The following is a 26,572-nucleotide window of genomic DNA, read 5'->3' on the forward strand; positions in this document are numbered from 1 at the left end:
GTGGATTAGTTACACTGAATGACCAAGAGTATGTGGACATCCCTTACATACTGTATGTGATAGCTGAACATGGGATTAATCTGCTGATAAAACAGCCTCCTCTTCCTCCTCTGGGAAGTCTTTCCACCAGATTTTGAACCGTGGCTGCAGGGATTTGCTCCCATTCAGCCACAAGAGCATCAGTGAGGTCCAGCACTGATGTTGGGTGATAAAGGTCTGGCTAACAGTGAGCGTTGGATGGGGTTGAGGTCGGGGCTCTGCGTAAAGTTCTTCAACACCAAACTGGGATAACCGTTTCTATATGGACCTGGCTTTGTGCACAGAGGCTTTATCGTGATGAAACAGGAAAGGAACAAAGCTGGAAGCACACTAGTGTCCAACACGTCATAAGTAGCATAAAGATTTCCAGACTGAGACAGGGGTGTCCACGTACTTTTGGCCATATAGTGCGATCTGAATAAACTTGGTTTGTTTCCAACTTGTCTGATTGTCTGACTGCTTGTGTTTCTCTTCATAATGAAATCATTGTGCCCCCAAACCTCCACTTTTAACATGGTGAGTACAAAATTATTATGACTGATAGAAATGATGGACAAAACTACGAATATAAGGCCCCGGCTGTAATAAACCTAAATGATCCTTTAAAGTTACATGCGGCTAAACGCTAAATGTTCTGGGCCTCAGCAGGGCGTCCCGATAGCTGTTGAAGAGTCTTTCGCTGTGTCGTAGCAGACTGCTGGTTCTGTCGCCAACATGCTCTTTGTCTCCTCTTTGCTGGAAGGAGACAGGGAGGATGGAGAGGGCGATGTGGGCGAGGAGAGGTTGGAGGTGGCGGTGGTTGAAGCAGATGACGATGAAGAGGAGTTGCCGTCGGGGAGGCACTCTTCACAGCAGCAGCAGCAGCAGTCCATGAAGGCCTGGCCCAGCGAGCGACACAAGAACAGCAGCAATACCGGCGTCGCTGAGCAACGCACAAACAGCAGGAACTGTCCAATCAGACTCAGCGCTGGCAGAACCAGAGCCGGGAGCGCATCGGACACATGGACGGAGACGTACGCCAGGGTGATGTTACAAATGCTCTCCGGCAGGTTGCATGTGATGTACAAGATGGTGAGTGCCATCACAGTGGTGCGCAGCCTCAGCTCTCTCACATGCTGCTTTTTCTTTGTCGAGGAGGAAGACGAAGAGGAGGACGAGCATCTGGCGGTCACCTTGTCCCCGCAGGGTTTCTGTGGAAGACGCTGGGCTAACACTTGCCTCGTCACCAAGTCGCAGGCCAGAGTGAAGAGCAGCGGCAAACAGATGTAGCATCCAAAGAACCACCACATGCGGGCCTCGTGGTAGGTCAGCACCAGAGAGTAGATGTTCTCTGGGAGCTCCACAGACGGCTCACGGACACAGACGTCCACCTTAAACGCGTCCGTTCGGGCCACAAGGGCAGCCATCAGCGAGCCTCCCGACTGGCTCTGCTGCAGGTCGGTGGTGAGCGTGGGCAGGCTGACAGTTTCCTGGAGGAGCTGCCACAGCAGCAGCTCAGGGGCGGCCAGCACCATGGAGCCCACCCAGATGACGGACAGCTTGGACAGGATGGACTGGCAGGGCTCCACCTTCGGCGTCTGGAGGGGCCCGGGGCCGGTGGCCGCGTGGAAGCGATCGATACTCAGAGCACAGAGGCTGAATGTGGCCACGCCCAGAGAGGTCACCTGACAGAGAGGAGTGGAAATGAAGGTTAATGGCATTCACTTATATCAGGTATAAGCAATTAATAAGGACAACCTTTGGGTGTAAAATATAGATAATTTCCCACAATATTTAAAGTATTGCTTTCATAGAGTTGAAAGTGAGAAGAGCCCCACTTCCCCACTCTGTATTCCTCATTGTTCCTCAACATATAAACACGGGACGATCCAATAGGATCAGTTTGGTCGACGGCTCTAAATCCTACAATACCCATGAGCCTCGGCCGTTGTTGCTGTGGAGAAGAAGCCAGTCAGAGGTGTAAATCAAAGCTGTGTTGAATTCAAAACGCGGCGTAGTCGCAGTTGCCATAGTTACTGAATTCATCCAAAATTGACCCCCAATCCAAAAGTGAATTCAGCGTAATCGTTAACATAACATCTCTGTGACTGAATGTTTCTTACTGAAATCCACCCGGGAACTTCTCACCTTTTTATAGGTTTATACCTTTTTATTTTTTTTTTTTTACCTTTTTTATAAAAAAGCAGATATTCACATTTTTTGTACTAATGAGTAAACCAGGAGAGTTTAATGTCCATCAAACACTTGAAGTGCTCTAACTGTGAATCACCTAACATTGTCATTGGGAGAAAATGAATGTGACAACCAACGTCAATGTGGCTCAAATGTAGTTATTTATGACTAATAACTGAAAAACAAATGTAAATTATTCATCGCCATTGATAAAGCCACGACTTATAAACATTTTATAAAGGCTGCCTTATGAAAAACTGCGACTGAGAAGAGTACATTTTGGTATCAGCACAGAAACTCTGGAACTACAAACTTCTAATACAGTTTTTTATAATTCAATATGACTTCTTTTTTTTTTTTGCATTGCAGAGCAACTTCCAGGGTTAACCTGCAGGTTGTCCCTCGCTCTGTATTCATTCACACTGCTGCTCTGATTCCGCTCAGACGTGACCTGGTAGCACGACTGAGAACTCAGACAAAAACAACATGCAGACGGTCTAAATTGAGCACAATTGGGGGTGTTTTGTTGCTTAAAGAAGAGATTTAAGGCTTTCCTCTGCCTTGTTATGCCTTCAGCCTATAGGTGAATTCGCTACAGTACAACTACAGTAATGAGACCTTGTTAAGACAGAAAGGAGCACAGAGAGCCATTATGTCGTGACAGCTCTTAGCTTACAGCCGGGGGACAGTTATTAGAGCCTCGTGCACATTAAAGTCTGTGGTTTTGGCCAAAAACACAGACTATCATTACAGAGACTTGTCCTCCCTCTGTGAGTGCTTAATGACCTCAAACCGTTGAGACACAACTCAAGATAATTAACAGAGAGCTCTAATTAGCATGAAAATAGTTTAACTAACAGAGCGCAGGGGCAGCTGGCAGCCTGACCTGCTTTACACAGCTCAACACTCAGAGTACAAACTGCTAAAGACCACTTTAAAAAAAACGTTAATTAATTAGCAAGAAATTAATTCATTAATTAACATAAAAATAGGTGATGCAACAAAGAGGAGAGGAGGCCAGCAGCCTGACCTTGTTAAAGACGGCTTCAAACAAGCTGTTATTACAAATTAGTAAAAGTCCACTTCAGTGATTTAGAGCTCTGTAGACGTGCGGAGCTGGTTCTGAGCCAAGAACAAGGACTCTGCAGGCCGGCAGAGTCCACGATGACACAAGAGACTGATGAAGCCAATGAAAATCCAACAATAAGTAACCAAGAGGCTGTGAGCGCTCGACCTCATTACTCTCTAAACTCTAAACTAGACCACTGATTGGCTGAGCTTTTAACACAACTACAGGGACGAGTCAAGATTATATTTCAAGCTGCAAGTCAATGAGTCGATCATCAGAAAAATAACTCATTTTGATAATCGATTACTCGTTAAAGTAATAAATAAATGGCCGTGTCCTACTTTTCTCTGTTTCTATAAGCTGAAGATTTTGGGGGTTTTGATTTTGATTTATTTTGGACTATTTTCTGATATTTTATAGACTAAACGATGAATCAGTGAATCGATTCATCGATAATGTTGCAGCACTAATTATATTTCTTCAACTTTCTGCAGAATCATATCGTGATAAAATGATTAGAGCTGAAACAATCAATTAATTCGTCGATTGATTGACAAAATGATATGAATTTTGATGACAGATTAATCTTTTCCTCTGACAAACATTCTCTTATTCCATGCAGCTTTTCTTTGTTTTATGATATTGTACACTGGCTTTAGGAAATTGAGGCATTTCTCATTATTTTCTGACATTCTATAAACCAAACGATTAATTAATTAAGCATGAAAATAACCAGCAGATGAATTAGATGATAATCAAAATAATCATTAGGTGCAGCCCTAGATATGATAAAAAAGCATCTTCCAAATCAATGTAATATAACATTGGGACATACTGTACATTTCAGTATCTGACAATATTCTTATTAATATTGTGATGATGATTAACTACATCTTCATCACCCTTATTGGACAGCAGGTGATGTAAATATGCTCTACACTTTCCTTTTTTCATAGTTAGCTGTTCAATTACATTTTTTGCAAGTCGTATCTAAATTAAAGCAGTTATAATAATTTTAACACAACAAACTAAACTCAAACGCCAGTTTCAGAACATCGTCTATATTTTCCATGTAAAAGGTACTATTTAAACATATATGGACTTATCTTATTTCCCGACATGAAGGTCTCCATTAGAGTGGAAATGATTAGTTGATATTTTAATGTTTAATGTTTTAAAGTATAACTTGACTTCCATGTCTCCAAATTCAACTGCTGCCAGTTTATAATGAGCTGATATTTTGTACTAATAAAGGACGACTCTTCTGTTTTATCACGATTTTCTCCTGTTTTCATTAGAGGCAGCAATAACGTTATATTCTCTTTCATTATTGAGACTTAGTTTTGGTAAATAAACATCCCATTTCCTGATAACTACGTCTCTGTGTTTCATGGTTTGGTTCTGTGAGCTGGAGAAGAAGAGTCACTTCATGCGGGGCCCCGCCGGCCTCCCCTGATGGTTCCCAGCAGACAGCTGAAGAGGCCAAACAGACCACAACAGCACGTCTGTTGAAAGTAAAGACGGCTCAGAGTCTGAAACTGAGGCGCAACAAGACACAAACAGGCCATTCATCACAGACCTGGATGTCTCTTTATTACACTGGAAAACATTTACATTGAGTTAAACATGGGGGTGTAAAAACAGCACTGATGGTGTGAAGACTGATTCATTATCATCACATTAAGTTGTTTGACATCTCTGTGCCTCACTATGGCTGGATGACATCTGAGTTTTGGTGCAGATATAAAACGCTTAAAATACTTTTTGTAGCAATTTAACTCATGGTTTGGCTCATTTATACGGTGATAAAATAAATAATAAGTCAATTAAACGATTACTCAATAATCGATTAATCGTTTAAGTAATTTTTTTTAATCAAAAACACCAACAATTCTCTGGTTGCAACTTCTTCAATGTGAGGATTTGCTGCTTTTTTTCCCTCTTTTATGTAATTCAAAACTGAATATCTTTGGATTTTGAACAGTTGGTCGGACAGAACAAGATATTTAAAGACGTTACCTGGGATTTGGGGAAACTGTGATGGACATTTTTAACTTTTTCAACAGTCAGTAGACAGTCGGCTACAGTAGGCTAAAACATGAAAAAAGTTAAACAAAAAAACAAAAAAAAACTCAACAAACAAAACCACCAGATTACTCAGAAAGATCAGTGGAATAGAAATCCTTAGCAGCAGCACTGGAGCTAACTGGTAAAACTTCAGCAGTAACTGTTGCTATAGTTACCTGTTGTTTACCTCAAGCACTGATCTATACAGGTGTTGACCCCAACTTTCTTTAATAAAAAAGAAGAAAAACTTTTTTTTAGTTAAACCTTATTTAAAAATAACAGCCTATATTTATGTTACTTTAGGCTATATGTATTTCATATATTATATTTTCATTAATTGATTATTTGTTAATGTCATTTCATTTTAAACGACATGGGAGGAGTAGTGGGCCTAGTCGTGGTATTTTCATAGAATAAACAACATTAAATTATATTAAAAACGAATTCAATACTTTTAGGTCAAACGCTTTACTCATTCCTCACGTGCTCCATCACCTGCGCTACTAAGGCAAAGTGAACACCTGTCCCACGCGCACATTCGACTCCTCCTCCTCCTCCTCACCTCCAGATAGGGCACGAGCCGGCAGGACAGGTCTCCGAGCAACCTCTTCAGGGTGAGCTCGTGGAAGACGACCACGGGGAGGCAGAAGAATAGCACGAGGAAATCCCAGAAGGCGAGCCCCGCCAGGATGCAGTTCCACGCGCTCTTCAGGTAGAAGTTGTGCCACACGATGCACATGAGCGCGAGGTTCCCCACGATGCCCGCCGCGAACAGCATAAGCGCGAGCAGCATGACTGCGTACGCCCAGTAGGAGCCGTCGGTGACCGGGAACAGCGGGTTGAGGAGCCCCGACCCGCGGCCCGACGAAGAGTTACCCTGCCGGGCGGAGGCGTCCCGGCCGGTCCGCGGTGTGGTGAAGTAACCGCTCGGGTCGTCGTACCGCCTCGGATGCCCGTAGCTGCTCGGTGACTGCGGGTCTCTTTTCCCGAGACTCCGATCTTTGGCTCCTCGGGCGACTCGCTTCAGGTCGGGAACTCTTGCGCTTTCAACCCGGTCCAGAGAAGTCCTTTCCGGGGAGAGAGACTCCTCTAACCCCGCAGCCGGCGTGCCGGCGTCCTCCGCCCGCTGAAACTCCCGGGCTGCGTGGACATGACGGAGCTCCGCGGTCCGCACAAAGAGGAGCAAAAGACACAAAACCGGACTCATTTTGTTTTTACCGTTGAACTAACTGGTCCGTGTTATCGGTCTCCTCCACAGACATGTGCTGCAACAAACTCCCGACTGACTCCTGAAGTAAAAATGTCCATAAAAGAGCTGGTCTCACGGTCCGACCCTCTTCTGGTCCTGATGGAGAAGTTTGGAGTCTGCTGCGCACTTCAGCACTTGTTGTTATTCACGAGCATCAACGCAGACTGAATACATCAGGGAGCTTCTTCCGGTTCTACATTTCAAAATAAGGAAAAACTGGACATGAGATAAAGTGAAGCCTGGTCCTCTGAGCAAGTACAACATTACTTGTACTTTACTTGAGTATTTCCATTTTCATCTACTTTATATTATTTTATCTGACAACTTTACTTTCTGGTTACTTTGAAGATCAATGTTTACATACAAACTGTGTTCAGTTTATAAAATATGACGCATTATAGATAAACTGTTATAGATTAAACTACCCAACAGTATAATTGTTGATTAATTTTTCGATGGTCAACTAATCAATTAGTTAGTAATGTCCTCACACACATCTTCCTCTTTCTGGTGTTTCTGTTTTTATCGTTGCTTCCCACCACTCCCTTTATCTTCCACTGTTTGTTGTCAACAATTCAGTGATTTCTTCACCAGAATTTAGTTCCTGGCAGAGTAGAGAAAACTCGATTTCACACCAACTATTTTTATAACTTTGTGAAACTGTTTCAGGGAGGTGTTTGTCATTTGTAATGCTCTATATAGAGAGGTGTTTCTTCCATCTCATCATTTCATCTTTAAGAGACCTAACAATTGAGAAAATTATCAACAAAACATTGATAATGAAAACATCAGTTTCAGCCCGAGTAGAGACTAAATGTTAAAACACCTCTCATTATATCCCTCTCCTAAAAGACTGAGCATGATAACCTTCATAAAAGGTGGGACTTGTTGTATTTAGACTGCATTACTTTTAGCTAGCTGGATCTAATAATAAACTGGACACTGAGTGTATTCCCACAAACCGAAAGCTTCTTCATATTCAAATAACAATCTCATTTCACTTTATTTTACAGCACACACTGACACTGAGGCTTCTCATCACGCCAACCGTCAGGAGGCAAAAGCTTAAGTCCAGACAAGGACTCATCAGATCCGGACAGTCTGACGACACCGGCACCATTTCCAGCCTCGTCAATCATATCAAACCTTTAGTCTCGTTAGTTTGACTGCAGATGTTGACCTCAGTCCGCTGACTCACAGCAGTAACACCAAAAGTGATACAGAAATAGGTGATGTGATGTATTTAAGACCCCAAAAAAATGAAAAAAAAAATGAATAGACCGACCAAATAAATGACAAAAGATATATATGAATGAATGGATCAAGAAAATGCATCCACCTGAAAGATACAATAACGTGGAACTAAATTATTACACGTTTTCACATTTATTTTTGTTGTTATTTTGTTGTTAAAGTAATTATTTGTCTTTTCATTTGACCATTTTGTTTGTTCATTTATTGATTTTTTATAAACAGGTTCGGTCCCCTGACGCTCTGATTGGCCGATGCTGCTGATTGTCCAGGAGTTCCGTTTGCAGCATCGTTTCCATGGCAACTAACGAGAAAACCAAACCAGATGCTGTTTCAACAGTAAGTCCTTACCACAAAATATCTCTCAGTATTTACTAAAATAAAAAATAAATCTGATACTCTGATGATCTTGAACTTCCGCAAGATGTTTGCGTCTTCAGTGGACATTTTGTGTCCCTCCTGCTGTCTGAGGCACAAAACGGCACCAAGCGGGAGGAAATAATCTGTCAGCTCCCGATTCTGAAGTCCAGATCAGTGAGTGCAGACTGAAACAAAGAGACTTCAGCTCCCACAATCCTCAGCTTTTCTGGGAGGCCTTCAGCTTCCTGCGGGCGTCCTTGTGTTTCTTGCGGTACTCCTGTGGAAACAGACGGGAAAGTAGAAATATCTTCACTAAATCTTCCCCATGTCTGCACTCATCATCTCTAATGTGTGAAGAGAGTTGGGAAATGGCTTCTCAGGCTGTACATGTGTACTTTGATATACTTTTGATTCGCGAATGTGAAGCATAGGATTTGTACATGAGAAGAAGAATCCACAAATAAGTGTAAATGTCCTTTTATTAACAAGTGAAGGTATTTAGCTTCAGCTCCTCAGTTCCTTTGTCTCATTTGTCTTTGATCATGTGACTTTCGCTACACTCCTGCCAGACCCGACACATGCAGATGTGTGTGAAGATCTTTCTGTAGCGCCTAAGATGAGGCTCACAGTCTCAAGCTGTTTAATGTAGAACACTGAGTAACACTGCAATTACTAGCTTATGTGAGTGTGACACTGACCTATAGTTGGGTGTCATAGAGTACAAGGTTTTTGGTCTAGACGATAGAATAACTGACTGCACACAAAATTTACAAACCCCAAAAGTATATTTAGTGTTAAATTACTGTTTTAAAATGTTTTAAGAGTTATTGCGATAGTCACTGAAACATATTTTAATACTGTGTGAAGATTTTCATGTGGTTTGCCGCTCGACAAGGTAAACACGGTGAGACTGTTTTTGTTGTTCCTGAGAAGAGTTCATGTAAACGTCGTGATGCGTACCTGTCTGAGCTCGCTCCTCCTCTCCTCCCACTGCTCCCTCTGCTCCTCCAGGTGAGAGGTGCGACAGAACAACCTGGGACCCTCTGACGGAGGAGAGAGAGAGAGGGTTGAGATCACGCACAAAAATCTTTTCAATCTACATCTTTAGAGAAAACAGTAAAACATTTCAAACAAATCCTCTGTAATGTTGGCGTCACCTCGGGCAAACATTTTAACAGTACAGGTGGGATCACAAAAAAAATATATTTGAAGATTGAATTTGCTGCTTGAAAACAGGTTGAAAAACAAAAACAAAGACATTTTGACTTTTCCCTTAATGTTTTCCCTTAAGAATCTTCATCCTACCTGTCAATCTGCTGTCTTCAGGGAAGAAGAAGAATCGGTCTGTCTTTGAAAGAGTCTCCTCTCTGTGAACAGTAACGCAAACACACATTTAAATGACGTTTGATTTTAGAATAACTGTCCTGCACTGTAACAATGAAATCACGGGTCTACAGGTGAATATTAAGGCCTCAGTATACTTCAAACAGACAATCTGACAATCACGGCTGCTGTGATGTAGTGATTTGACAGGCGTGAAGTGGGCGGGGTTAAACCAGAACCAGTGAGTGTTTGTTGTCATCCTCAAAAGGAGATTATAACAACCATCTACACTATTTTATGACATTTATAGACAAAACAATTAGTTGAGAAAATACACAGACTAATTGATAATGAAGTTAGTTGCAGCTCTAGTAGAAACCCTTTGACTTTGTCTGAAGCAAACCGAGGCTTTAAAAACAAACACGGAGCAGTTAACAGGATTTAATCTTCATGTTTCTCACTCTGCAATTTTAGCGGCGACGCTGCTTTGCTCCTCATCTTCCTCCTGCTCTTCCTCATCCTCCTCAGAGCTGCTGTCATGGAAACGAGGGTCTTGCTGCCATGACACCTTTGGCGCCTGGATGCTCTCTACCTTGTACTCTTCTGGCAGAGACAGAGAGAGACATTTAAAGAGATTTAAAAGATTGGGAAAGCAAATCTTCCCTCTGACAGTCTGAGATAAATATCTGAGGTATAACCCACCTGTTTCTCTACTTCCTGTTTCTGTGTCGTCTCCAAAGAAGGAGAATTTAAATCCAGACGACTCTTCTGTCTCTGCGCTGGGATCAGCTGAGAGGAGTGATGACAGCGGGGTTGGCTGTTCATCCTTCCCTCCTCCATCCTCTTCTTTCTCTCGGTCCCAGCTGGTCTTCTCTTCTCCTTCAGTGACGACATCCTTCGATGCACCGAACACAGCCTTCAGGTCGCCGGACACATCGTAGTAAATCTCCTTAGAAACCTCCGGAAGCTTTTGAGCTTCCTCCCTCTTCTTCCTCCTGGCCAGCTTGCTGTGAAGACAACAGATCACAGAGGTGGACTAACACATTGTTGGCCTTTTCATGGGAACACATACGGTTACTTATTCTATCTGGTTAATAAGGTCAGTATCTGCGCAGATAGCGATTCAACATATCGGATCAGTGCATTCATAGTTCCCGTGTTCGTACCTCTCTTTGGTTTCATCTGTTTTGGTCTCAAACGCAGCGTGTTCCTCTCTGCTGGGGTCGTAATGCAGCGCCGAGACGTCTCTGCAAACACAAACATTTCATTAAAAAAAAAAAAAAATTCCTATTGAATATCAAATGTTCCAGTTCAGAAGTGGCTGTGATCATGTGTGTGTGTGGCTGACCTGAAGGTCTTGGCCTTGGTGGCCATCTTGCTGCTGCAGGTTTGTTGGCTGCTGCCGAGGACGCTCTGCAGGATGGACAGGTTCTTCTTCCTCTCCTCCTCCAGAGCCTCATCATCCTCTGTCACGCTCACCTTTGTCCCTGAATGAGCAACAGTCGTTTTATTCACCAGGAAGAGAAGCTTAGAGGTTTCACAAACTTACAAACACGACGTACACCACAGAGAGCCTCTCACAACAAAACTAGATGTAAATAAAACCAAATGTGCTTTGTAATGAGAGAAAAGTACAAATATAAGTGGAGTGAAGAGTGAAATGTACAAGCACAAAACTTTACAGCACAATTATACTGGCGAAAAATGATCCAATTTAATAATTACTAAATTAAAAAGTTAATGTTAATGATACTTGGAAGAAAACAAGCAACAGGTTTATGGACTAAATTAATCTACAATCTGCACAATGAACATACCTGACCTCTGCATCATTGTCATGGAAACATCATCCTTTCCTCTTAACTGTACCTGCTTTTCTACACGCTATGACCAGAGTGTACCCACACCCCCATCCAACCCACACCCCTCCCACAGCCAAAGCCTCACCTGACACCTCCTCTTCGTCCTGGTTCTCCTCCAGGAAGCGAGAGTCCATCCTGAAACGTTCGTCAGTCCCGAAGCGAGACTGCAGCTCCATCAGCTGGACAACACAAACAAACGGACAAACGACATCAGAGGCAGTCGTCCAATCGCAGCACTGAGCTCCTCCGTGAAGATATCTAAACGTGATTCTTGGACTTGAAATCTGGTTCAGACATGTACGGTGCCCAGAGGATGAACCCTGATGGCTTTTCATCTCGTGCTTTAGGCACCTTAAGCTTATTCTTAAAAAGGTAAAGCCATTTCAGTTCTACAAAATATGGGGCCTTTTTCTTTCTCACGTGGGAGACGATGTGATCCGAACTCTGAATGGACGCCATTGTGGATTTGCATGGGAATGTTACAGAATAAGAAGAAAACAGATGAACATACAAAGCAGCGCTGCGTGAACTCCTTTTCTCACCTTCTGTCCTGCTTGACCTTCAAACTGAGGCCTGATGTCAAACCTGCTGCTATCTTCCTCTTCATCACCATCCTCCTCATCCTCACTGCCGTTGAATAGCTGAGGAACCGACGGCTTCAGACGCACCTGACCACACACACACACACACACACAGTTAAACCACAGCTGATTTAGTGTCACCTGTATAGAAAAGATAAAGTCACTTTTTCACTCACCTTTTCTTTTACTGTGTCGTTCTCATTGGCTGATGCCTCATCACCTGTGGCCTCGTCCTCCGATTGGCTGTCCTGGAACAGTGTCTTCTTTGGCGCCGTGACCTCTGAGGTTGTCTGCTGCTTATCTTCATCATCACCATCACCGTCATCCTCCTCCTCATCAGAGCCAAAGACGATGTGTTTCCCTGCTCCTGCTGTTGGAATATCCTATTGAGGATTAACATCGCGCGTTAAACACGTCACCACATAAATGTTAATGTTGCTGGATGTGGAACTGACTGCTAACAAGTTTTTCATATCAATGTAAAAAGGTGAAAATATGCAAGTGTTTGTTCAAGAGGCCACTTAATAATCTGCTTTGTTTCCTAAACTTTATTCATCCGTTTCAAAGGTCAAGACTTACCTCAGTTTAATCAATTTGTTTATAACACCTTTTCAAATTAGTCATTATAATTTTACTTTGTAAAAGTCTATTTTTCTTTCCGTTGGCACAATCCAGACCCCACAACCCTAACCCAAAACTTAACCTAAACCTAATTCTACTTTTAACCCCTAATCTGAACCAGACAGCCTGAAGACTGAACACACACTCTGCACCCACCAGGTTGGCTAGAGCTCCCTGGATGAGCCTCTTGTGTTCTTCAGCCTCTTTCTGTCTCTGTTGGACGGCAGCCAGCCTCCTCACGTTGGCCTTCCTCTGCCGCTCCTCTTCCTCTTTAGCTCCTAACGGCACCCGGGGAGGAGCCTGTTTTTCCCTCTCTTCCTCCTCTTCTTCGCTGGAGGAGGACTCACTGTGTGGAGCAGCTTTCACAGCACCTTCAGCAGAAATGATCTCTTGCTCGTCCTCGTCTTCCTCAGTAGAGGAGCTGGAGGATGAAGGTAGAGTCATTGCTGCAGCTTTAGCTGTATGAACACTCTGATTGGTCTTCGTCCTCTCCTCCTCCTTCTCCTCCTCATCATCACTGCTGGAGGAGGAACCAGTCTCAGCTTTCTCAGTGTTTCCTGCAGCTTTGGTTGGAACCAGCTTTAAAATCCTTGGAGCAGCCATGTTCGTCTCGTCCTTTTCCCCCTCTTCTTCTTCTTCTTCCTCCTCTTCTTCTTCCTCCTCCTCTTCTTCTTCTTCCTCCTCCTCTTCTTCTTCCTCCTCCTCCTCACTGCTTTCTGAGGATTCAGTTTCTGTGTGTTTCTGTTCGCTCAGAGTCCTGCTGGTTTTGGTGTCCATTGCTCTGTGGTTCAGCTGAAGAGCTTCAGAGTCCATCTTGTGTTTTTTAACCTCATTTCCTCTTTCCTCCTCCTCCTCTTCCTCCTCCTTGTTCAGCGCTCTCGTCCCCTGGAAGGCAGGCAGCGGCGTTGCCGTGACGGCTTTTCTTTTCTTCTTTTTCTTCTTCTGTTCGTCCTCGCTGCTGTCCTCCATGATAGCGGCGAGGATCTCTTCCGGCATGGTACCTTTCTTGGGAGCAGATGGTTCAGCAGAACCGGACGTGAGGTTATTTCCTTGTTCAGAAGAGGCACTGAGGATGCTGGGAATTGTAGTCTTAGAGGTCTGCTGGGACTCTTCAGCTAGCCTCTGTAGATCAGCCAGGGAGATCTCCAGACGGGTGACATTAGAAAACATGGCTTCATAATCAGAATCTGAACTGTAATCTGCTGATCCAAACTCCTTTTCATTTTCATCCTCTCCATCCACATCATCATCCTCTCCATCCTCATCTTCATCATCTTCATCACTATCTGATTCTGAGAAAGGGGGTTTTACAACAGGGAGGAGTGTCATCTTCTTACTTTGCGAACTCTGTTTACCAGAATCTCCTTGCTGCTGTGTGGTGGAGGGTTTCCTGGAGGTGAGTTGTTCTTCAGCATCTGCTGAATCGCCCTCTTCCTCTCCAGCTTTACTTTTCTGCTTTGTCTTTCTCTTCCTGTCTGCGTCATTTCCTGAGAGGTGTTCTGCAGTGGGCGGAGTCAGTCTCTCCTGCAGTGGAGGAGGAGGTTTCCTGGAGGCAAGGAGTTCATCCGTGTCTGCAGAGTCGTAGTCATTCTCTTCTTCATCATCTCGACCGCCTGGAATCACAAAGAAAAACTTGTTCTTGCACAGTTTGCCACATTTTTACAGCATATTTAAAATGAGTTTTTACCAGGTCTTTGGATACAGCCTGAGCTTCAGGCACTAAATTCACAAACCTTCCTAGAACTACGAGCTGGTCCTTATTTATCATCTTAAAAATGAATTAATAAAACATTCCCTTTAATTATTTTTCTTATTCCATTATTTTATTTTATCATCTTTTACATACAGTTCCTATTAGTTATTATTACAGCTAGACCAATAAATCGACTTGGATTATATATATCAGCCAATCGTATCTTCTCACAGATATACTGGTATTGTAACGTACAGCTCCTCTTTAAGAGAGACGCTGACGAGACACAAAAGTGGAATTGGTGTTTAACACACGTCTGTGACCTTTCTGCTGCTGACGGGAGAGTCCGGCCTTCACCAAGTAGTCGAGTCCGACCACTTCCAGGTTATCGTCCTCCATTTCCTGCCACAGTGCAGCATGGGAGTTGCTCTTAGCCTCCACTATTCTACGGATTTCCTCGTCTGAATCAATATCATTGTCAGCCAGTGCCCCCCTCCTCTGAGCCAGTCTGTGGTTGGTTGGTAGGTCATGTCCATTGGTGAACTGACGAGCCTCAGTGTGATCGGCAAAGTCAACAGTCTGCTGAAATCTACGAGGAGAACATAGAAACCTCTTTAAACTTCAACCAAAGTAATCATTGTGAGCGTTTGGGAATTCAACAAACTAACTGAGAATCCCAGAAACATTGTTGGACCTTTTTGCAATGTAGTTTTTTGGAACTAATAAGAATTCCAAAAACCATTAGGAAGCTTTGGGCAGCCCAGAAACTAGTAGAAACCTTTGAGAATCCTGGAAAGAACTTGGAAAAATGGGACAAGCTGGGTCAGACTGTTAGAAGCAGAAAACATCTCGTGGTTACCTGGTTCTGCCCACAGCATTTTGGGAGTTGACCGTGTCTGGTCGACTCTTCTTGGGTCTCGATGGCTCAAACGGTGGGAACTCTCCCCGCCTCTTCTTGCTGATGTCATCATCTCCTCCCTGCACCTCCCAGGTGAGCTGGGTGACCGGTGTGGGCTGGTCTGCGGTGGTCCGGTCCAGCCTACGGATGTTGTGGCTGTATTTGGACGGGTCGTACTTCAGGGTCCGAGTTTTGCTGCCTTTCTGACACTTGAGCTGCAGGACGGGGAGGACTCGTCCGAATTTACTGACCACCCAGTCCTGAAACCAGAGCACCCAGAAGACAGTGAACACGTCCATCCTCACACATGGTGCAGCACGTCACACAAAGACGATTAAATTCTCCAATAGTGGCCGAGGCCTTTTTTTTTTTTTTTTTTTTTTTTTTACGTCAATGGCAGAGAAGACCAGGCCTTTATATTAGAGACTGGCTTTTATTCCTGATTTCACCTTCAGTATTAAGTACATAGTTTGTCCATCAGAGAGCACAGGCAAGTTTATTTTTTCAATGTAAAAAACTTAAAGGATTCTTATAAAAATGTTTATGTTATGTGTAAATTAAAGAAAATATTGTTCTATTTTTAACAGATTTTTTAAAAAACTTTAAAATACTGATATTGGTGCAGACCTTGTGTCCTGGCACTTCGGTCCCCGGCACCGCAGCCTTCATAGTGAAGTTCTCTACACCGGATTTGCTCAGAGAGTCCAGCATCTTCTGTCTCTGGTCCTCGGCTGCAGGCTGCTGGAGCTGCTGCTCCGCGGCCTCCTGCCGCTCCTCTGCCAGTCTAAGACACAAATACCACAAACTCATAACCCACTGGGATCAGGAAGAACCTACTCTCATAGATTATCAGTGTGTGGTTCAGGGAGGGGGATCATTTTTACTTAATATACTCTCTGCTGCTGTAAGGAGCCACTTCTGGGACCATCTCAACACCTTCATCCTACAGAACTACAGATCCGTTTAGGAAACAAAAACCTTTTCAATACTTTTACAGCACAGATGGTCACATCATGCTCTCAACTGCGATCACTTTGTAAGTTAAGACACAAGTTTTAGCTTTGCCAGTAGAGTTATAAAGATTTGGTGTATTTGCCGTTGGCACCCACTCAACAACCTTGATCATCTATCAATCGTTGAATTATTTGTCAAGCCTGATAAATTGAGAAAATAATCATCAGATTATTAAAAATTATTGTAAATTGCAGCATTGCTTAAAATTAAATTGAATGATTGTTAAATAAGCCAACCTACTCTCACCCCATAATCATTTTTGTGTTAATATTAGAAAGTCTGAAGACTTTCTTTTACCTGTGCAGGAAACTCTCCTTGGCTGTTTCAATCTGCAGAGTTCCTCCTTTCCATTTGGATTTGTTCAGCACCGTCAAACCTGCAGAGGAAACACACCGATGTCATTCTGATGATACAACATGAGCTCTGATGCTAGCGATGGTTAACACAATGCAAAGGATGTTTAAATAATTTTCCAGAACCAGAATTGTGCAGTGAATTCCCTGATTCGGTTTTGTTTCAAGATACAGACACTCACGTGAAACGAGAGAAGTGGATATATGAAGTGTGTTATACCCTAAAAGTATTTTAAGGCAGTAGATGGTAGACACAAAAAGCTGTTACTGCAGCAGCTCGCTTCACTTACATTTCTTCAGGTCAGCATCTGAAATGTTGATGTTAATGTAGCCGAAGGTTTTGTAAGGAATACCTGCAGAAGAACAACAAGAGTCAGAACACGTGCAGGTCACTGAGGAATCTCTGAACAGAAAAGGTATTAACAATAAAATGCGATTTCTACCTGATGGAACCACAACAACTGAAAAGAAGCCTATAATCGTTCCTCTATAAGATGACGGTGGTAATTTAGATTTTGATTAACCCACTAACTACAAAAATCAACCTGTAGGACTTGAAACTTGTTGTTATCATCACGATGTCAGAGTCTGTAATGGATTCCTCACCCTCATCGTCCCTCCTGGTCCGGAGCTCCACATCCTTCACTTCTCCAAACTTTCCGAATCGATCCTTCAGATCCTTCTGGGTGATCGAGTGACTCAACCCGCCGATGTACAGCCGCCGCATCGCTCCGTATCCACGACAACAGTCACTGCACAGACAACAAACACCAGAGTCAGCCATCTATTAACTGCCTATCCGTTCATCCACTCGTCAATAGGCCATGGATGGGTGCTGTCTTTGATGAACCACAAGGTTTCAGTGTGAGTACTTGCACTTTAGCAGTGCCAAAAAGTTTAATTAATCAATGATTAGTTGATCGATCAGAAATTTACACAATGACAGTTTTGATAATAGATTAATTGTCATGTCTAACTTTGTCATGCCACTTTACTAAAGGGTCTCCACTCTGACGATTTGCAGCTTCTTTGTTTCATAGCAGTGAAAACTGAATATTTTACATTCTTTGGTCACTATTTTGCATGTTCCGTCCTCTTCGTGTTAAACACTGTGCTGCCCTTTACATTGTAAAACAGATACATATTTTCTTTTTCTTTTCTCTTACTATGTTTATAGTTTTGCACCAAAATACCAAGGCAAAATCCTTGTATGTGAAAACCTACTTAGCAATAAACCTGTTTCTCATTCTGATTTTCTGTATTTGGAATAAGAGACCATTTATATATATATATATATACCCATTGTATCATAGCGCTGATTCTCAACTGGTGACAGCTTTGAGAATCATCATTAAGACTACATGAGTGTAGGTTGGCTCTCTCTGTCAGCTGGAGGAGATCTGCTCTCTTCATATCTCTAAAACCCTTGTAAGTGTTGATTAAACTACAGCCTCCAAAATTACCATAAAGTTGAATCAACACACATTCAACAAAAACTGAACAGTTTAACCTCAATGAAGGCAGGGTGTATTGCAGAGCTGTTAGACTACATTAGCTGTAGCTATGTGGACCTAATACACTTGTAAGTGACATATATTAAACGAGAAAGTAAATATGACAAGATTTACATGATCACACCCATACTCCCTGCATGGACAGACTACACTTAAAGGGGAAAATAAAATAAGTAAGTGAAACAAAAAACGGACGCAAATTCGTGGACTTAGTGGACGTTTCCATCTCATCTCTTTATAGCTCAGCCTGCAGATCTTCACTGAATCTTTGGAGGAACTAAAACAGCGGCACACAGAGTCTAAATAGACCACTATCTCTAAATTAATTCACTTATAACTGAGCTGATAGAGTTATCACGATCAAACAACCGGTTTAATTTATATCGACATGAAAAACCAACAAATGTTTACCTCACATGTATCCAACTGGTGTTACCGTTAACTCAGTCCGGGGCTGCATCCCTGCCGACCTTCCCTTCTGAAAATGTTTCCGCAAAACCGAAACGTTCCGCTGTGGTTTAATAACGATGACATTCAACAGCAACTTTAGAAAAACACAAAGAATGCCGGTACGTTTATCCGTTAAAATATGTAATTCTGACGTTTAGTTAATGAAGAAATAATTATTTTTCTCTTGATTAGCAACAGCAACGGATTACCAAGTGACTATACAGATATGACTTTCTATGTAGAGGGGACATTCACAATTTGCAGTTCGGACAGGTCTTTGTTTCGTGCCTACTAGCAATAATGAAGCATTAATGTGTACATTTAAATTGTATTTCTACAAACACTTGTGGTATTTGTACCTACAGAGAGGCACACCGACTTACCTTTCCTCACAAAAACAGTGAGCTGTCCCCCCTCCGACACGGGAAAAGTGGTAGAGTCCAGAGGGCGCGAGGCTCCAAACTGTTTTGGTTGTCAGGGTGAAGAAACGTGAATCTGTCAGGTGAGGAAAAGTGCTTCATTCTCTGTAAAGGGAATAACACCCTTTTATATATGTGGATTTAGTACTTTAAAGTAATTATTATAATAGTAGTATAATTCGGCATTATAACGGAGACGAAGCTAACTTCAGACATGGCGGTTTGTCTAACTTCGCCTGGTGTTATATTTCTGCTAAAATCATCGTTGTCATTTTAGCTAACGTTAGCTAGATTTTACTACTGCCGTGATTAAAGCTAGTATAACCCAAGTTAACTCTTTTAACAGCGTATTTCTTTTACAATTTAGACTGTCAGCTACGCTTTGAGATGGTGAGAAGTGCATTCATACTTAGCTAGTTAAACACAATGGAAAAACGGCCTCTTTATTTATAAGTTTTGTTAGTTAACGTTACCAGACTAACGTTAATATCACAACCTTCTTCTGCGTCTTCATCAGTAGATTTGCAGTAAACAATCACGTCTCAGATAGTATCCTTTCACCTCCTGCATACAGTATATTACTCATATAATATATAATTATATATTTTATAATCGTATTTATTTGTGTAACAGCGTTTTTATGCTGCCCTCTTCACCCTTTGAAACTTCCAGGTGTTTATTTGTATTGAATCAGTTGGAGTTTGTCCTGGATGGAGGAGAAGATGAGCGAGGAGAACACTGAGGAGGTGAGGATGCTGGAGGGTCAGATTGAGATTCTCCAGGCTGAAGTTGCAGCGTTGCAGTGTCAACAGCAGGACAACCACAAGGACATAACCTTCCACTTCAGGGGACAAATGCAGGATGCCATGTGAGTTTCATTTTTATTCTTCATTTTTAAATCTCTCTCACACCCACTTTTCACTTTTCAACCTGTAACATACAACTTTACATCTTTAAAATCTAGTCTTCCTGTTGAACGTACAGCACAACGGGGTGGTGCAGAGGCTTGTGGATAAAAAGTATAAAATGGTAAACAGAAGTGCTAAACTGTTGTAAATGAATAGTCTGTTTTCCGTCTCCACAGTTCGTATATGTGTGGACAGAAACAAGGAGGAGGGAAGGAGAAGGTTCTGTCCAGGCTGAAGGAGGAGGTGGAGGAGCTGGAGGAGGATCTGAAGCATCAGACACAGATGAATGGCATCAGTCTGAACAGCTGCACCACAAAGACTCTGCACAGCAGTAAGAGCACAGTCAATGTCTGAATCCACTGCCTTCACGGCCTTATGATGTTTTATTGATTAAATGATTAAGCAATGAATCAGGAAAATAACCAGCAGATTCATTGATCAAAGTAATCGTCAGTTGCAGCCCTAATTCTTCATATGTACAGTATATTGTTCCTATTATTTACCCATAGCGTTACTACAGTTTAGCATCTTGCTTCCCATGCTTATTATTATGGCCATATATCAAATAACTAATTTTGTGACGTTAAAGGTCCCTGTGGAGTTTTTGACCACTAGCAGTGCTGTGGAGCAAGAGCGGCCCCCATTTTATTTGTATCATCCACAATCAGTGTGAATCACACCCTGTTGCAATCACACTATTCCACTGATTGAAAGTTGCCACCAATAACGCGCCACGAAATGTGCCAACAAAGGTGGAGAGGAAGAAGACTGCTAGCATGTAAACAATACAGTATTTAAAACATCTGCTTTGCAAAACTGTTATGAGGAAAGAAATTAATTAACACTTTTGTTAGACCTCAAAGACACACAGTGCGTTTTGGTGAGAAACACTGGATGTAAAGCTAACTTTTGTTTGCTTACAAGAAAACTTAGAGAGAAACTTTTAATTTAATAACGTACTTAAACTGGTGTGATGTGTGTGTCTACTAGGTGTCAGTAAGCTGGTCCAGCAGCTCTGTGTATCAGGTCATTGCTCTGAACTGGTCTTTCAGGTGGAGTTCCAGCTCTCTGAAGTCAAGGTGAGTCATTTCATTGTTCAAACACTGTTGAAGAGACAGAGGGTCTCTGGTCCAAATACCACTGTTCCTGTTGCTTGATAAAGATGCTCCCTCTGTCACCCCCTTGCCAAGGCATCTGACAAGTGGAGCGGAGTTGATTATTTGATTTATTTTGATTGATTAGCCTTTCTGAATGTATGAAGTGTCAGCTAAAGTGAGATCAGTCAAACATCTTTTCATCACAGAAAATGTTGCCTTTTGTAGTTTCCATATTTATGTAATCTAGTCCCAAGCTGCGTTTGTGGATTCAATCCGCTTCTCTCTATTCTTGTTTTCGGACTTTAGTCTGGTTTTTAGTGTTTTCCAGACTGATAAACAGTTCATCCAGCTTCTCCTTTGATATCTGTATGTCCTTTACAACTAACTCCAGTCAAAACGTCAATCAAATCAAAAATTAATCCACAGTATTAGTAAAAATTATAGATTAAACTCAACAGCTGTATTGTTGTGTTGGATTTAGACCTGTGTGAATGAAAATACATTAAGCATTAATGGGTCATTTGTTAACACACAATTTATTGTCTAAGCTTTTGGTCAAACAAAGATCGACAGTGTTTCTTTTCATTTACACATTTCATTAGACTTCTTAGAGTGGTAAATCTACAAATCTGTGGATTTAGACACATTTTTAGAGAGACAAAAGCCATGTTTAAAATGGTTCTGGTAGCAGGTAACACACTGAAGGGTACACGCCTTTGTTGATTGTGTTATTGGGTGCTGGTGCTGTGTCCAGCCAGCAGTGGGCGAAAGAGGGCCATGTCCAGTGGTTCACTGATGAGACATCAAGAGCACAGTTTAGATTTTAGCAGCTCCTCGGACCTTAGCCGCAGTTGTCAGACATGCAAAACAGTTGAGAACAAAGAAAAATCACTGTGAGGTCTTAAGTCTCATCCCATCAGACCAAACTCCCTCAGAGGACGAAACTGTGTCAGGTGGTGCTTGGTAAAGTCATGCTGCTGGCAACAATAAACAGTTTAGGTTTATATGTCAGCTTTTCATAATAAAAGCACTCTTCTAAAGTGTTTTGTATTTTGTTGTCACTCCCACTAAGTGAAAGTGTGTAAATGTACTGTGCGCATTAATATGACAAAACTCCTCTGGATAGAACTGGGTAATCTTTGGATTCTAGTGCTGAATACTTGTTTCAGTAACAATACTAAAACAATAACTTTATCCATACCTTACTTGGAGAAATATAAACAGTTTTTGATCAAACACATTTTGTTCTTCACCAAAAAAGTATTGAGTTTCAACAAGCAGCCCTATGTCCAGGCCTCTTTTTGAACATTTTGGAACTTCACAGTTTAACAATAATGATGGTTGACTCTAAACATTAGCTGATACTGTATATGTAAAGTTAACAGGAATTGTAATGTTATTGTGGGGAGATTCTGTATTATTGTGATCTGTAAACCTGCTTCATGTAGGTCCAACAGTCTTCTGGTTTTCATTCTCACTGGACTAACCACCAGAACAGCTGGTTTCATTGAATCACTCCTGGCTCGCCTGACTCATAGTTTTTCTTCTGAAGTTTTTGTTGTTTTGATAAAGACATTAATTATTTGGCTGTGTAGGGAGTCATTTTGTAAACACATACTCTCTTCTTACCCTTTATTATAGTCTGATTAATACTTACATTTTATATTGCAACATAATGTGAGCTAATACAACTTCCAGTAACCTTGAAAATAATTTGTTAGTGTTGAAACCCTTTCCAAAACATTCACAGATATGATTTATGGCTCCTTAAATATGGAAGAACTTTCTCCTTAACCCTGGAGATGAATGTTTAAAGGAATAATTCAACATTTTGGGGAAACATGCTTATTCTCTTTCTTCCTGAGAGATGTTCAGATGGATATTGGTCTGTTTGTAGTTTGTAGGTGATCATTGATATAAATGATACAAAATAGTAATAGTAATAGAAACACCTGCCAATGTAATACAAGTCAATGTGTACCTGAATGAACTGCCAACTGAGTGAATTTCTTGTTGACCAACAGCCACTTGCAGTGACTATGAGCAGCTTCCTGAAGTCTTGTCGTCATAGTGATATTGAACAGTTGTATTTCTGTTTTTTCCATCAATTTACCTACATGCTCCGTGAATAAGCAGCTCTGGGCTTCTTGTTTTTTTTTCTCATTCTCTGAAAACAGGCTTAATTTGATAACACATCATCATTCATCACTGCACTGACTAAGTGACCCTAACCCTATTTTTTACTGGGTAATTGATGCTGTGTTTGTCCTTCAGGAGGGTCAGAGATCTGAGAGGACGATCAGTGATCTGAACGTGGTGATGGATGCCAGCGACCTGCAGAACTTCAGCAGTTTCTTGTCTGGGTAAGAAAAACACTGCAGATTGGCGTTAAGCTGAACTGGAATGGACGGCAAACCTTTTTTTTCCAGAGTTATCAACCTCTTGGTGATGGTAGTCAGGTTTCAGATTTCTCAGGCTTATAATTTACCGTAATGTTGATTGATTTCTTGTTATAATCAGTATTAATCGGTAAAATAAATGGTCTAAAATGCACCTCCAGTCTATTTAACAGACTCCATTAATTTCTAATTAATAAACTGCACCCTAGACCTCCAGTACACACTAAAGTTACACTCACATTTGTTTCAATTCAATGAAATCTGCCCACACTCAACTCTAAACCTGATGTCATGTCATGTCCACTGAAGGTAATAAATGTCAAGCGGGCAATCAGAATGTAAAAGGTCTACGACAGTGATGCAGCAGTTTGCCGTCTGGTAGTGTAATATTTTACTGAACTGTGTGACGGCTCATCACGAAAATTATGACTCTGCTTCCAAACACAAGACACATCAAGACAACACTGTTTCTTTCGGCTGCAGGTCAAAGTTGATGCCAGGTGGACTTGACCTCCAAGCCGGAGATCACACCAAAACACGAAATGCATTCTTGAAATCGTTTGTTGAATGGGCTTCACTGAGCAAATAATCACAGAAACTGGTGCAAGTGTGTAGATTAACATAGAGCCAGTGTATCTGACAAAACATGGGATCTACGCTGAATGGCCAAAAGTATGTGGACAGTTCTGTCTACATACTGGAGAGTAGTTTTTGGTCTGTTTCTGTTACTGGTTTGGTCTAGACCTCTTAGTTCCACTGAAGGGAAATCTTAATGCTGAATGGTTTTCCCACTTTAGTGTGGAAGAACTTGCCTGGCCTTCTCTGACCCCTGAGCTCAACCCCATCCAACACCTTTGGGATGAACTGGAACGCCGACTGTTAGCCAGACCTTATCTCCCAACATCAGTGTTCGACCTCACTAATGCTCTTGTGGCTGAATGGGAGCAAATTCCTGCAGCCATGTTCCAAAATCTAGTGGATTGTCTGAAACCAGAAGCAGCATGTTATAGCAGGAGATTAATGGAATCACATGTTCAACTATCACATACGCCAGAGGAATGGTCTGTTAAACTGAAGTTCTTCAGATGTGAATCAGCTATCAGGTTAATTGGTGTGTTTGTACTGAAACCCGTTGGCCAGTCAGTTTGTCATTTATTTACACTGTGTGTCTGCTCAGTCCAACTCTGCTTGTTTAATATTAGATATTGTTCCTGTCAGGATGAAGCTGTCTGTTTAGTTCACCAAGTGTTTATTAAGATTAAAGAAGATGTCAAATTGCTGGTGCCGTCCAGCTGAACGTCCTCACTCACACATCCACTTGTTCTCACTTAGTCTGCTCTTTACTCACAAACAACAAGCCTCTCTCATGGCAGACATTTTGACTTGTCAAACACAGGTGTAGCTCATTACTTTCATAATGGCTGCATTCCATTTAGGTGTGCTGGCTTACTTGCACACCTGCCTGTAAATGGAGCACAGCATCATTAATATTAATAAAATATTTTATTGATAGAGCGCTTTTCAGGGTAGTCGGAGACACCTTACGTAAGTTAAAGGGGTCATAGAAAGCAACACAATAAAAACATTAATCAAACATTGAAAGCAGTTACACCTGTTCTTTTCCTGCTGTGACTGTTCAAAATATCTGGGCTGAATCTGGTCTGTTGAGATTTACTCAGTAATGTCTAAACTAATGAGCTTTGGTCACAATATCTTTCCTACCAGGCGCTTTCTAAACCATGGAGTCGTGCCTATTGCACCACAGTAATAGAGAGGCCAGAGAATTAAGCTGAACCAAATTTTCAAATCCATGCAGACAGATACAAGAGAATTCTGTGCAGAGAAGGCAGTTACAACAATATGGATTCAGTGGGAAAAATCACCAGTATTACCATCATTTTCCAGCAGGAATCTATGTGACTGTTTACAATGAAAGAAAAATAATTTAGTGTGTAGTTCCTCTTTAATGTTGTGGAGAAATAATACTAGTAAAGATTTGAAAAGTTGTCAGGGTTTTAAAACTGAACAGCCTTCAGCTAAACCGTTTGCCTAATGTTATTTATTCTATTTGTCTGTCTGTTTTGTACTGTTTAAAAAATGTATTCATAAAGCACAATTTAAAAAAAATCTATCAATGCTGAATCTTACAAGAGAGAATCACTGCATCTCCATACATTTTCCTACCATGCTGTCGCTTCCAGTGGCCTTCGCTTGTGTCAGCTCTGGTTATTAAAACAATAACCAGACCTGACACAACTTACATATATTTTAAGTGTTTCGGCATGCAGCAAAGAAGTTTGCCTTGAATCTGTGGTGAACTCCAGTCTCCTGCTGACAGTATTCACCTGAGCATCAGGAGCACCTGCTTTGTTCGCGACTCCTGTTCGATCCAAGTGAAGTTCTCTCACTTGTGTTTATATAAACTAAATGTATTGAAGGTGTTGTGTTAATGTGCTCAGGTGCATTTTTCTGTCCTGATAACCACAGTCTGCCAGAAAACGTTTGTTCTGTCAGTGGATCAGCACCACCGAGCAGAAGTCTGATTTGCTCTATATCTGAGGCCAAACCACATCTGGATTGTATGGTCTAGTCTGCAGAATCTGGCAAACAACAGACGGAAAAATACTGGAGATAATGATTCTGACACACTGCTGCCTTCTCCGAGTCGGTCTGTCCCTGTGTGTGTCCGTGTGTTGTGTGTTGTGTGTTGTGTGTGTGTGTCCGTCCGTGTGTTGTGTGTGTTGTGTGTGTCCGTCCGTGTGTTGTGTGTGTTGTGTGTGTTGTGTGTGTGTGTGTGTGTGTGTGTGAGAAAGAGAGAGTCATACTCTTGCAGTTCAAATCAGACTGATAATCCTTTTTAAATCAAGCTGGTCTGAACTATAAAAGATAAACACTGACACTGAATTTTATTAGTTATTTTTATTTAGCAGGCACACATCGTTTCCACGTTTGAAGCCTAAGTTATTGTTTAGATTGATTTTGTCAGACGTTATGATCATAAAATAATGATTTTATCAGCAGTGCAGCGCAGCAGCTTGGGAGTGACTGCCTGGTTAACAGGTAGTATTTATGAGCTGCAATTATATCACTATTATTGTATTCTTCAGTTGTCCAACAAAAGAAACAGATAAATGTGTAAATGAGAATAACTAAATAGTGAAATCGGCTTTATTAACACACAGTATGTGATCACAGAGAGCAGGAAGCGGACTGGAAACTCGAGTGTGGACGCA

General features: G+C 41.8%; 3 protein-coding genes across 3 annotated transcripts in view; 1 reads left to right on the top strand and 2 right to left on the bottom strand.

Moving 5' to 3' along the window:
* Positions 1-680: 680 nt before the first annotated feature.
* gpr37l1a (G protein-coupled receptor 37 like 1a) lies at positions 681-6,554 on the bottom strand. The gene is made up of 2 exons (XM_070903105.1): positions 5,910-6,554; positions 681-1,703 (listed from the first exon to the last, which is right to left on the bottom strand). Exons 1-2 carry the CDS (start codon positions 6,552-6,554, stop codon positions 681-683), a joined length of 1,668 nt encoding a protein of 555 aa, XP_070759206.1.
* A 1,038-nt stretch (positions 6,555-7,592) lies between these two features.
* On the bottom strand, positions 7,593-17,279 carry nol8 (nucleolar protein 8). The gene is made up of 17 exons (XM_070902849.1): positions 17,159-17,279; positions 16,843-16,905; positions 16,497-16,575; positions 15,813-15,969; positions 15,147-15,445; positions 14,611-14,876; positions 12,751-14,207; positions 12,150-12,356; positions 11,935-12,060; positions 11,478-11,571; positions 10,879-11,017; positions 10,697-10,777; positions 10,233-10,537; positions 9,992-10,133; positions 9,513-9,574; positions 9,168-9,250; positions 7,593-8,484 (listed from the first exon to the last, which is right to left on the bottom strand). The coding sequence occupies exons 1-17, from the start codon at positions 17,277-17,279 to the stop codon at positions 8,425-8,427; spliced, it is 3,741 nt and encodes a 1,246-aa protein (XP_070758950.1). The 3' UTR covers positions 7,593-8,424.
* A 2,366-nt stretch (positions 17,280-19,645) lies between these two features.
* cenpp (centromere protein P) overlaps positions 19,646-26,572 on the top strand; it is an 81,825-nt gene continuing 74,898 nt past the window's right edge. The window contains exons 1-4 of the mRNA XM_070902776.1: positions 19,646-19,803; positions 20,020-20,174; positions 20,834-20,922; positions 23,215-23,303. Of these exons, the coding sequence (XP_070758877.1) occupies positions 19,646-19,803; positions 20,020-20,174; positions 20,834-20,922; positions 23,215-23,303 (491 nt within the window). The remainder of the gene's footprint in view (positions 19,804-20,019; positions 20,175-20,833; positions 20,923-23,214; positions 23,304-26,572) is intronic.

The sequence above is a fragment of the Enoplosus armatus genome, chromosome 3, assembly GCF_043641665.1.
Source record: "Enoplosus armatus isolate fEnoArm2 chromosome 3, fEnoArm2.hap1, whole genome shotgun sequence".
Taxonomy (NCBI): domain Eukaryota; kingdom Metazoa; phylum Chordata; class Actinopteri; order Centrarchiformes; family Enoplosidae; genus Enoplosus; species Enoplosus armatus.